Raw genomic sequence first — 14,119 nt, 5'->3', positions numbered from 1 at the left:
ACATCACTTACTCACATCTTGAGTCATAGCATCTTCACAGCCAGGATGCAATTCAGTAAGGGAACAATGTTTTCCATGTCTTCTTTTACCACCTCCTCTCGATGTTCAACCTCACTCAACGATATGTTCCAAGACTTTGCTAATGTTGTTGTTTCAACTTCTTCCCAAGACTGCGCTATCCAGTATGCAATGTCTTTCATGTTGTTCGTTTTAACGTTTCTATCATGTCGTTGTCATTGTCCATTTCCTCTATCAGGAGGAAAGGAGTTTCCGTCGATATTTCCTCTTCAATATTTCCAGCACACCTTGGTCCATTGGCTGGCATAATGACGTCACTTTAGTAGGGAGGAACATAACTTTGATGTCACAACTTTTAAGTTGCTCTTCATTTGGGTGTGATGGATAGTTGTATAGTAGAAGAAGAACTTTTCTTTGGAGATTGTTTGAAGCTAGAAATGTTTTATATCTGGAACAAACTGCACAAAAAACTAGTCTTTAAAGTTGTCAGCAGACATCCAGGCAGCCTTCTGATTCATGTAATGGACTGGAAGAGCATTAACAGAAATGTTTTTAAATGCCCAAGGCTTCTTTGCTTTACTGAACATAAGCAATTTTGCTTTTAAGTTCCCAGTAACATTACTACAGGCAAGAAGAATAACTCTTTCCTAAATACGCTTGTAGCCAGGTGCAGACATCTCGGCTTGGGATACGAGAGCTTTTGATGGCAGTATCTTTAAATTTAGCCCAGTTTCATCATAATTAAAAATCAGATCACCGGTTAATCCTTTAGCAAGAATTATTTCTTGAAATTCCTTTTCGGATTTAACTGACAGTTCTTCCCACAGATATTAAGCTGCCTAATGCCGTGCCATTTTTTCCACCGATCAAGCCACCCGGCATTGGCAGTAAAATTAGGGTCCCCTTCATTAATCTCCTTCTGGAAATACACCGCCCTTCCTCCCAAAGTGGGATCAGATATTGGCAGGCCCTTTTCCCAGTTTTGAGTGAACCAAAGAAATAGTGCTTCACTTACTTTTTCATACTCACAATTTATGCCTTTACTGGCAGGACCTAGGGTTTACTATGTCTTCTGGTATGGGCTAGAGCAATTTTGTTACTTTCATTGATCTGTCTCTGTCTTATCCTTGGCTTTGGCAATATGAAAGTGACTGAGGTATGAGCGATGCTAGTAAAACCATTTCTTCTGCAGCCAGTCCCTGCTATGAATGGTGTGAAAATGTTGCTCATAGGGTCGGTTGGTGCATGCATTTCAGTGGGCTTGGCAGACTGATATGTAATAGCAACTTCTGGCTCGGTGAGGAAAGCAACGGGAAACTACCTCACTCCTCATTTCCCTAGTACGCCTCTTCAGTGATGCCTTGGCCATCTATGACAGCTGATGGCAGAGCTGTTGAGGATCCAACCAGAGTGCATCACTTGTTGCTCTGGTAGATTACCACTTTTCAGTTTCTTCCCTTGTTTTTTTTTTTTTTTTTTTTTTCCCCCACAGTAACACGTCCAACACCATAATCTGAAGCCACTTTTTGAAGAGTTTCCCCTTTGTCCAGTCTTTTTTAACACACACAACTTGTCTTCCATAGAAACAATCACTTTCTTTGGTTTACTCACCATACTAACAGAGGATATCAAAACTATAACATCTGCACCCAACGAATACTACACTGAACAATGACTGAAGACTCGTTGCACCTGTCCTTGTGAAAATACCGGTCCTACCACCAGCAGTCAGCCCAGTGGTGTTTCCACGGTCGCACCCTCCACACCGGGTGTCCCAGAATTTAGTCTCCGCCAAAAGTTCAAAATTAAGTCTACCAGTGTCGGATAACACGGAATGTCGGATAAGCGAAGGTCGGTTGAGCGAGACTCTACTGTATATGTAAAGTATTGCCTTAGTTAAAATGTAAGTTGAAACAAATATTTATCATCAAGACTGTGAATTTCGATATGTATCTACTTCTTCTAAAGTCAATTTTTCATAGTGTCAAACTTCTATGTTCCTTATCTCATTGTCACATAAGACCTGTCTGTGTCAGTGCGACATAAAACAAATAGAAAAATATCTGTAGCAATTTTATCAGGAAAGTGACCTCCAACAATAGACTTACTCAGTTTGTAACAGCAGGCAGTCTAGTTTGAATACTGTAACTTCTGATAGCATTTTGAAACTTAAGATCATGGACTACCATGTTTTCTTATCTAAACAAGGACACTGATGTTCCAGTAGCTCAGAGGTTTGTGTGGTTTACCCTATTCTCTGAGGTGGTTGGTCAAACTTGAAAATGCATCATGGCCTTTGATACAAAATTCTTTTCCAGATTTTGTGGCTTTTACTAGTTGTGAGCTTTGTTTGGTTCATAATTGCAATGCACTATCTTATCAGAAGTACTTCAACACATACTTTAAATTGGGGTCTACTACAAACTTCTAGTACGGGACATATGCCTAACTCTGCTTGGGAAATTTATCCCCAGGTGTCTGAATGCATCTGGAGAATTAGCTGGCCATTCTCCTTGAAGAGCTGTAGTAAGAGCAATTTGTGTTGTGGGTCATCAGTGTCTAATGTAACTTTGGCATTCTAATTATTCCAAAAAATATTCTGTGGAATTCAGGTCAGTGCTCTCGGATGGCCAGTCAATATCAGGAATTGTAATGTCCATAAAGTATAGTCACATGGGTGATTCTTTATGGCTGGGAGCTGATACAAACAATAGTCAATCATCAAACTAGTCTTCTTCTGTGCACAGAACACAACTCGCCAAAATATTCTCATACCATTCCATACTTAGATTTCCATGAATTAACATTACGTCTACTAGCGTTTTTGTAAACTTCAGGATCTTTGTTGTCATACACAGTATGTGTGCTGATGTTCTTTACAAAAAAAACAACACATACATAAGATGATTGAGACCATTCCATGAAAAGTTTCATGGCTAATAGTAATAAGGCCCTAGTTATTTTAGTATATGATTTATATATTGTTATATATTCCAGTGTGTTGCCATATGCTAAATAAATAATAACCCTCACAATGAAATGTCAGCTCTTCCTCCAGGTATTGTTCTCCAGGCATTTACATCACCCAGAACATCCTCATCAGACTTCCAATGGTATAGCATGATTCATCACTTCAAATTGCTCGTTTCAGTTATCCAGTACTCTGTGGCATCATGATTTACACTACTTTAGGCAACACTTACCATTCACTGGAGGACTATTTGGTTTCTGGGATGTTGTTCAATCATGGAACCCCAAGCCTCTTCACTCTCAACATACTGTATAGTCATGGTGCTGGCTGACTGGATGTTTAGTAACACCTCAAAACATGCAGGCCATTATTTCGGTCGATGTTTCACAAATTTCATTAGTCACATTCAGTACTCAAGGGTCCCTGTTTGTTACTAAATGTCATATAGCAGCTGTGTTTTTGTGATGGTTATGCCTTCATGTTTCCATTTCCAATCCCATTACTAACTGTTAGACTTGGGCAGCTGGAGAACAGTTTTAGAATATCCCTGGCAGACTTATTACATACGTAGCGGCCAATAACTCGTCTACATTCAAAGGCACTTAAGCCCCTCTGGCTTACCCATTATTCTAGCAATTCTTTTTGGTGAACAAACAGCATTGTGCTTTTTATACTAGCCAACACTATCATAATAACATGTTGGCTTCACTATGCTGTTACAGAGGGCGATCTGGATATTATGACTACATAGTTTTATATCTGATTTGCCTGAAATAACTACATGAACATGCTCAAGATTGAAGTTGTCAAGATGATCTTCTCTTAACAGCCACAGTTACATTTAAACATAAGTAGACACTCTATATGCCTTTGCTGGCAGGACCTAATGTTTACAGTGCACTATGTCTTCTGGTATAGGCTAGAGCAATTTTGTTACTTTCATAGATCTGTCTCTGTCTTATCCTTGGCTTTGACAATATGAAAGTGACTGAGATATGAGCGATGCTAGTAATGCCAATCCTTATACAGCCAGTCCCTGCTATGAATGGTGTGAAAATGTTGCTCATAGGGTTGGTTGGTGTATGCATTTCAGTGGGCTTGGCAGACTGATATGTAATAGGAACTCTGGCTTGGTGAGGAAAGCAACGGGAAACTACCTCGCTCCTCATTTCCCTAGTATGCCTCTTCAGTGATGCGTAGGCCATCTATGACAGCTGTTGGCAGAGCTGTTGAGGATCCCACCAGCGGAATCACTGACGGACTGAACATACATACAGACACTCTATAGTTAATAATTACTCATGGCTAGATCCTCTCTTAGGTGACTGTACCCTTAACTAGTCTGTGGTTTAAGACATTTTCTCTCTGGTTAATGATATAATTAATCTCTTACTCTTTTAAACAATAACAACTATCACTATGTCATGAAGTTGTCAAGGCAATAATGGGTCAGTGACATTTTGCCCAATGCTAAGACATGTCGTTTCTTTACTTGTCATGCGAAAAAATCTACAGGAGATAGATAATGAGAAATAACTTTTACTATAACCTTAGTAAAACACATTTTTTTAGTTAGGCTGTTATTAATAGGAAAGATTAGCAAATCTTTTTTGTTCCCTTTAATAAGACCTTCCCCTCAATCTCCCCTTCCCATTAATATGAATCAAAATGAGTGGTTAAAATCTTAATTGCCCTTATTCTTAACATAAATACCTAATTTCATGAAATTCCTCTCAGTTGTTTTCCTGTACCAGATGAACAGACGTATATTGAAGTGAAAGACATTGGCCATCATTGGCTCCGATATAAAAACCAAGCATCATTCAAAAAGTGCATACAGAAAACAGTTTTATACACACACACATTGGCTGTGATTGTTAAGAGATTTATCTGCCTCCTATTCTTTCTCACCAGCCTGAGTGGTTCAGGCAGTAGAAGTGCTAGCTTTACGAGCCAAAATTTGCGGGCTATCATAGCTTAGCCCGGTGATATTTGAAGATGCTCATATACATCAGTCTCATATTGGTAGATTTACCAGATTGTAAAAGAACTCCTGTGGGATAAATTCCAGCACTTTAAGGTGTCTGAAAACTGTAAAAATAGTTAATGGGATGCAAAACTGTTAACTTTTTATTTCTCCTTTTATTGCCAAGCATTTTTCATATATTTACTATGTCTAGTCATTTGGCAGTTTGCTCTTTGAAAAACTCTGTCATTTGTGAAGAAGTTCCTTGATTTATTCAAGGTAAAACACAATCCTGGATAAGCTTGTATTTGGATTTCTTATTTTAGTTATACAACTATAAAAACTGCAGATCAACTTATTAAAAAAAAGGAGAGATTTCAATATGGCTGAATATCTGTTTCACAGATATACACCTCAAAACATAGAGCTGGACTACAAGCTGCGGCCATTTGTACCCGATTTCATCCCTGCTGTGGGTGATATAGATGCCTTTCTGAAGATCCCAAGACCAGATGGGAAGAGTGATAGCATAGGTCTGCAAGTGCTGGATGAACCATGTGCTAACCAGAGTGAACCAGCAGTCCTGCACTTGCAACTTCGAGCTGTAGCAAAACAGTCATCTGCAAAGAGTGTGGTATGTTCAACTTCATTACTGCAATGGCATTATAATAGTATCAGGTATATAATGGTATATGGCCACCACGCATGGGCTCCCTACACGTGTGTGTGTGTGTGTGTGTGTGTGTGTGTGTGTGTGTGTGTGTGCGCGCGCGCGCGTGCGTGCGTGCGCGTGCTAACCAGTTATGTCATGGAGTCAGACATACTGTAGTAATAGGGCCTATTAGATATGAAACAAATAGTACCTTACTAGAAGCTTCTTATAATTATTAGAGAAGCTATTTAATGGCAAACAGAAAGCAATCTTATGACTGGCACTGAATGGCTAGGTTGGGAATTGAAGAAATATGAAAGGTGAGATATGATACCAAATATTTTTCCTGATATGACCTCTAGAGTTTAGTGTACTTGAATATCTTTCACTAAGAGATCATGTATCACATAGCTTATTTTTTACTAATATTGAATTTGAGGAACTGAGTGATTTGTCTCCATAGTCTGATCTTAGCAGATGACACAGATATAAGAAAAATAATCTATTAATCAAGTAGTGGTGAATTGTTGGAGAAATTGGTATGCCCACACTTCTTACAAATATAATTAAAGATTTTATCATGTAATATTGGAGAGCATAATCAGGGCAGTGGCTTAACTGCTTACTTTATGCCTAGAATCCAATGTTTGAATTCTGGGACTACATTGCAATTTTACCCTGAAATATCACATGACATTAGGAAGGGCATCTACCATTAAACCTCCTTTCAAAAGCAAAACAAGATCTAGGGTGGCTCCAGCAACCAAGAAGTAATCCCAATAAACTAAAGAAAATTTATTTTTGTGAGGAGGAGAACGGGGAGTGCTGATATAGAGGTCTAGCTACTCCACTCCCAACCTGAGTGTCCTGGATTTGAATCCCAATTATTTTGGATGGAATTCTCACTAGAACTAGCTCCTGGCAGTAGGAAGGATATCTGGTCTTAAACCCTGAACTAATTAAAGCTACAGCTGCTACCCACTCAATTCTAGCCCTTTCTCATCTTTCTGTAGCCAAAAATCGTTGATGTGTTAATAATAATAATAATGATGATGATGATGATGATGATAATGATAATGTTATTTGTTTTACGTTCCACTATTTTTACGGTTTTTGGAAACACCAAGGTGACGGAATTTTGTTTTGCAGAAGTTCTTTTATGTGCCACTAAATCTACTGACACGAGGCCGATGTATTTGAGCACCTTCAAATACCACCGGACTGAGCTAAGATCGAATCTGCCAAGTTGGGGTCAGAAGGCCAGCGCCTCAACCGTCTGAGCCACTCAGCCCAGCCTTTGATGTGTTAGTGCGACGTTAAACCACTAGCAAAACAAAAAAATCATAAACTGAGCCTGGGTGTTCTGTCAACCCTCCATAAACGTGAGAAGGTGATGATGCTCAGGGCAAAAAAAATAGTCTCAGAGAAGAGAAAGTTCATTTAAAGGTGTATATAGTAGATTAACAAATCTGAAATATAAAGTATAGCAATGCAAGAATTTATAAGTTTTTCTAGAAATTTTAAAATCAAATGGTCTATCTTGTACCTAATTCTGAGTTATACATACTTAACAGCATTCCCCTCAAACTACGTACTAATACCTCATTGTTATTTTCTCTTAATATTTTGTGCATGATCTGCATGAAAATCAAAGTGGAAAAAATAAAATCAGGCATTTGTGTAACACTGCTTGCCACATCCTCAGCAACATAATCTATAAATATAAAATAAGTGTTTTGTCTGTACATTGCTCAGAATTTAAAAAGAATGGCATTTCTGTATTGATTATTTCCACAGTAACAAAGAAATGCACTTTTTAATTTTCTGTCATTTCTGTCTGTCTGCACGGGCATCATGAGAAAATGACCAAAGAGAATTTAATAAAAATTGGTATGTTAAGTCGGGGATTGATGCACTGTACAATCTAGGCTATAAATAATTTTATTCACGCTGAGTGAAATGGTAGTTTTTTATGCTAGTTGCTTTCGTTGTCGCACCGACATAGATAGGTCTTATGGTGATGATGGGATAAGAAAGGCCTAGGAGTGGAAAGATAGCAGCTATGGCCTTAATTAAGGCACAGCCCCAGCATTTGCCTGGTGGGAAAATGGGAAACCACAGAAAACCATGTTCAGGGCTCCCGACAGTGGGGTTCGAAGCCACTATCCCTCGAACACAAGTTCACAGATGTGCGATCCTAACCGCACGGCCAACTTGTTCGGTACTTGGAGAAATCAGACTTGCCTAATTCGGCATCGTTACAAAGGGAGACATCCTTCATTTCATCAAATCTATTTTGTGACATTGTTTTTTGTACGAGAAGTACCTCTTTTTTCAGCATCCAAACTCCAATAAAATTTTGACTGAGACAGTGAGTGATAATGACAAAGAAGAATTGGAAAGAATGTTCCTCCTGATCAACACAACTCTATTTACATGAATAAACTTTATTCAGTACTAGTTTTGGCCCTTTTGTGGACCATCTTCAGCTTAATAGATACATAAATAAACACTTAAAACACAAATTAGCATACATTAAAACTTCTTGGACAAACATACAGTAAAACATGGTGGAGGGGGAGTTAATATGATAACACATACAGTAAAGTCTCGCTCAACCGACCTTCGCTTATCTGACATTCCATGTTATCCGACATTGGTAGACTTAATTTTGAACTTTTGGTGGAGACTAAAGGGCCTGCCAATATCTGGCCCCACTCTGCAAGAAAAGGCGGTGTATTTCCAGAAGGAGTTTAATGAAGGGGACCCTAAATTTACTGCCAGTGCTGGGTGGCTTCATCGGTGGAAAAAACGGCACAGCATTAGGCAGCTTAATATCTGTGGAGAAAAACTGTCAGCTAAATCCGATGAGGTTGTGAAATTTGAAAAGGAATGTCAAGTAATAATACTTGCTGAAGGATTAACCGGTTATCAGATTTTTAATTGTGATGAGACTGGGCAACATTTCAAGATGCTGCCATCAAAAACTCTCGCAGCCCAAGCCGAGACGTCTGCACCTGGCTACAAGCGTAGTAAGGAAAGATTTACTGTTCTTGCCTGTAGTAATGTTACTGGGTACTTAAAAGGAAAATTGCTTATGATTGGTAAAGCAAAGAAGCCTAGGGCATTTAAAAATATTTCTGTTAATGCTCTTCCAGTCCATTACACGAATCAGAAGGCTGCCTGGATGTCTGCTGACATCTTTAAAGACTGTTTTGTTACACAGTTTGTTCTAGATGTAGAAAAATGTCTAGCTTCAAACAATCTCCCTAGAAAACGTCTTCTTCAACTAGACAATGCTCCATCACACCCAAATAAACAGCAACTTAGAAGTGGTGACATCAAATTCATGTTCCTCTCTCCTAACATGACGTCGTTATGCTAGCCAGTGGACCAAGGTGTGCTGGAAACACTGAAGAGGAAATATCGGCAGAAACTCCTTGTCATTCTTGATTGTTGGCAAGTTTCTTTTCGTAAGATATTTGGAATGTTTTCGTTCAATACTGCATGTACTGTACTATTGAATTGATAATTCAATAAATAGAGTGCTGTAAAACATGTTATTGTTTTAGTAATACAGTATGGCCTTCCTGTGTGTTTTAGTTAATTTTCAAAGTAATTCTGTATTTTCCGACATTTTCGCTGATCCGACATACTTCAGGTCCCGTTTAGGTCGGATAACCGAGACTACTGTAGTTCATTAAAATTTATTGAAAGTTTGTATGAATACATTAATACAGCTATGTATGTGAAAATTATATATATAAAATAAGAGTCTGTACATTGCTCAGAATTTGAAAAGAATGGTATTTCTGTATTGGTCATTTCCACAGTAACAAGGAAATGCACTTTTTACTTTTGCGTAATTTCTGTCTGTCTGTCTGTCTGTCTGTCTGTCTGTCTGTCTGTCTGTCTGTCTGTCTGTCTGTCTGTATGTATGTATGTATGTACACGCATCACTAGAAAACGGCTAAAGAGAATTTAATGAAAATCGGTATGCCAAGTCGCTACAATCTAAGCTATAAATAATTTTATTCATGCTGATAAAAATGGTAGTTTAGAGGAAAGCCTAAAATTTAATTTTCAAACATTTATGTTATTGGTGGTCCTATCTTAATAAAAATTGGTATGCAAAGTCGGGGAATAAGTCGATACAATCTAAGCTACAAATAATTTTATTCACGCTGAGTGAAATGGTAGTTTAGGGGAAGGCCAAAAATTTAATTCTCAAGTATATATATTATTAGTGGTCGTATCAATGAATACTACATAACCAAAGTTATATAGAATTAAATTTGCGACCATTTATGTCTTACACATTTTTATCGTACCGGCTATGATAACACAGATATTCATGAATTTGTATTTTTGTTGCTAAGTCCATATCGACACCGAGCCATGAGAAAATGGGTTAACAGAATTTAATGAAAATCGGTATATAGAGTCGGGGAATAAGATACTACAGTCTAAGCTATAAACCATTTTATTCACCCTGGATAAAATTGTAGTTTAGCGGAAGGCGCCCGAAATTTCATTTTTAAATACCTATTTTTTTGGACTTATCGATAAGTACTACATAACAAGGGTTACAGAGAATGCAATTTATGATCATTTATGTTATATTCAGTTTTACCGTACCACTATGATGAGTGGTATTTCATAGTTGGAAGAAAACTAAATGCGAATGCCTACAATATCGAAAGCGCATAACATTGATCAACAATAACATTACATTGACCATTGTTTGTTGTGATGTTATTTGTCTCTTATGCTGCCTCTCAACTCCGATGGATGGGATTACTGCTACATACCGAGTATAATAGCCTGACTAAATATTGGCGGGAAATAGCTGGGGAGTTAGAAAACGTTCTTCTTTAGCATGCCATTCCTCTGGTTCATAATTTTCTGATAGAGCTGGTACGTAACACACTGTTTCTTCATAGTATTCCAGTTATTCGATCCCTACTCTGACGCACTGTTTTAAAACTAAGATTAATAGACTTGATTATGATTTTTTGTAATACAATGTAATATGTTGTTCAATTTATAGTCTATATTGACCCATATTGAATATTAGTTTGACTGTCCATGTTCATTATCAAATGTGATGTATATTGGTATGTCTAAACTATGTCCAAATTTCTATTAAGTACAATCAAATCACACTATGTTCATTTGACTTGTTCACAAACCTTGTTAACAGAATTTAATGAAAATCGGTATATAGAGTCGGGGAATAAGATACTACAGTCTAAGCTATAAACCATTTTATTCGCCCTGGATAAAATTGTAGTTTAGCGGAAGCATCACAAGGTTGTTAAATATAAAATATACATTTTTTACTACCAGACAAGTTGACGAACTTTGATCTGTTTATAACAGGATTTTTTAACTTAAAACAATGTTGAATACTATTGAATAGCCAACTTGTTGTACAATGAGAGAAGACATCCTGCAATTCCAATTGTGATATAAATAGCCAAAGTTGTATAAGAGAATTCTAATAAATGAGAAATGTATCTTGAATATTGACCAAAGATAGAGTAGATGTCTGTAAGAATATAGAAAAGAAACTATAAATTAATGAATCAAATGGGAACATGAGTTTACCCATTATCAAGTTTAAACTTACTGACCTCTTAAACTCTCAGAGCACCTGTAGATAGTGTTATATGTGAACTACTCATTGGTGTCTATCTGCTGCTCGCTTCTTTGTGAAACAGAGGAGGAAGGGGTCAGATGACGTAAGGATATGAGGACCTTGTGGATGGAGAACATGGAGAGGGGATTGTGTCCATTTGTTACTTTGCATGACATACTTCTTTGAATATATCGTGGAAATGAAAGGAATGACAGAATAAAAAAGTACACTAGCCTTCTCTGTTGCTTCATTCAAATTATGTTCAGCATTAACGTACTGATCCATATTTATGAAGCAATCTTCCATGATATTGAGCAGGTTGCCCTTTTGCATGACTTTTAAAACTTGGTCTTTTTCAATACTGTTAAACTTGTGATCGGAAGCTACCATATGTTGTCCCATAGCTGAAAGTCTGTTGAGTCTTATGGCATTATATGTTCCAAGTGAAAGTTTCTCCCTGTCTGCCCCACGTAAGATGGCCCAAAAATGGGCCGAAACTAGTATGGAATAAAGTTTATGAATTTAAAAAGAGTTGTGTTGATCAGGAGGAACATTCTTTCCAATTCTTATTGGTCATTGTAAATCATCAACACGGAGATGAAATTAATAAATTATGTTGTTGTTGTTGTTGTTTTAAAACTGCTATTAGTTTGGGGCATCGACCTATAGAGATCTTTTGCCCCTACTTGCACCATATGATATGAACCTGCATGTAATTGGAATTGCAGAAGTGTAGAGTGTTGAATGTGAGGAAAGGAACGTTAAGGATGACACAAATACCCAGTCCCCAGGCCAGGTATAGTAATCATTTACAATTAAAAAACCCTGAAATAAATTATGTTACAGTGAGTGATAGTAATTGAGTGATAGTAATTGAGTATTAGGATACCAATTAATCCTTCAGCTGTTCGTAGTTTCATTCGGTAGAAACTCATTCTGAAATGAAAACAGTGGACTAGAGGCATGAAATGGTGGTAGCCATTATTTTCTAATGGCATTGACAGTGCTACTGTGAATTTGGGCTCATTAGAAAAAAAAACCTTTATAAGAAAGAAGTTATTGAATATTCTATGAATGAAGAACAGAAATTCAAAATAAGGTATGTGAACTACTTGCATGGATCTTAGATCCCCTTCAGTAAATCAGATGTACCAGATATTCACTGAGAATTTTCATGTTTACGGCTATGTCCAGACAGACAAAATAGACCATGATTTCTCTTAGCAGCAGCTATTTCACTGTACATTACCTAACATATAACTCTACACTGTTAGAACTGTCAGCAGAGTATGTTATGGCTTTATGCCATTGTTGGTAGTTACTATTACCAAAATGTACAAATCTGCTGGGGAATTCCAAATGTAGTGTACACCCAACACCTATCAATACCATGCAATATGTTGCCAGCAGAGCCAATACTTTTACAGAAAATTGTGTCTGGATGAAATATAAGGTTATCAATTTGTAAAAAGCCTATAATGACATTATGCCTAAAACATAAAAATATGAGTTTTTTTAAATACAAATAAAATTTTCTTGTTGGAATTGATGATGATGATGCTTGATATTTAAAGGGGCCTAACATCTAGGTCATCAGCCCCTGATGGTACAAAATGAGACAAAATGTAATGACAAATTAAAAGTACAAAATCCTCCACTGACCAGAATTCAAAACATAAGGGCAAAGAATGAATGGATGGATATGAATTTAATACAATCAGTGGATCAGACCCGCACCGCCTCACATTCACAGAAACTGACGTAAAACAATAGTATTACTGACCAAGGAACCGCTTCTAAAGCACAATACTGAATCGATGATGCTTGCAGTCTAAAGGGGTCCAAAATCCAAGTCATTAGCCCCTCATAATGGTACTTATCGCTAGGAAAGAAGAACCATGGTATTTGTCATGGTGCAGTACTAATCAAAAGTAGCGTAGACTTGCGGTATTCCACACATTATGGTACTACTCACAGGTTATGAAATTCACACATGTAATACAGACCTATGGTGTTTCACACATTGGCACACCATTTACAGCCAACGCAAACCTATGGTGTTCATCACATAAGTGTACTAACCACAGGGACTCGTACTATCCCGTGGTGTTCTTCATATAGTGGGTACTAATCATAGGCAAGCCGGAACCATGGTGTCATTCATCTAGTGGTACTAATCACAGGTACTGTAAAAGCGGACAGTGCACTCTAAGTGGTGGGGGGGGCTGACCGCACGGTGCTCCTGCATGCTTCTAATCACTAACCTATTTGGTACCTAACATATTGGTACTAATGGAAATTCTAAGTTCCCATGGAGGGAATTAGATATTTTTCCACCAATAGAGCATATCAAAAATCAGATCAAAAATTAGATGTATGGCTTTTCAGGCGTTTGCTCTATTAACCAGCGTTTTCATTCGGAATTGCTAGGCGGGCATTAATTTCATTGTGGAGTTTTATCTCCCATATGCAGTTATCAGATTGTGCCTGTTAAATAGGCTTCTGATAAGTTCACCTGCATACACCCCAGCATCAGTGGGGTCTGACACATCCCACTCTGAAGAGTCTAGTGTCAGACCTAAGACGAAACGCTGGTTAATAGAGCAAAAGCCTGAAAAGCCATACATCTAATTTTTGATCTGATATTGGTACTACGCGCAAGTAAAAGTGACCCATGGTGTTCCCCGCGTGGTGGTACTAATCCAAAGTAGTTTCGTAGTTCTAAGACAATTATCGCTTGGTCGCCCATTTTAGTTGTCTTTTATGACAGGCAGGGGATACCGTGGGTGTATTCTTCGTCTGCGTCCCCCACCCACAGGGGATTGTGTATTTGATCCACGAGAGGTATGTTATTTCCCTCAAGTCCACTGG

At 37.8% G+C, this 14,119-nt stretch overlaps 1 protein-coding gene across 3 annotated transcripts in view; it reads left to right on the top strand.

The window, feature by feature from the left end:
• Positions 1-14,119, top strand: part of IFT46 (intraflagellar transport 46) — a 113,531-nt gene that overhangs the window by 58,156 nt on the left and 41,256 nt on the right. For all 3 annotated transcript variants that reach the window (XM_067151435.2, XM_067151434.2, XM_067151436.2), the window contains exon 5: positions 5,361-5,589. In XM_067151435.2, coding sequence (XP_067007536.2) covers positions 5,361-5,589 — 229 coding nt within the window. The remainder of the gene's footprint in view (positions 1-5,360; positions 5,590-14,119) is intronic.

This window comes from Anabrus simplex, chromosome 7, assembly GCF_040414725.1.
Source record: "Anabrus simplex isolate iqAnaSimp1 chromosome 7, ASM4041472v1, whole genome shotgun sequence".
Classification (NCBI taxonomy): Eukaryota; Metazoa; Arthropoda; class Insecta; order Orthoptera; family Tettigoniidae; genus Anabrus; species Anabrus simplex.
Note: the sequence above shows the minus strand (reverse complement) of the source record. Positions and strands in the feature narration are given on the sequence as shown.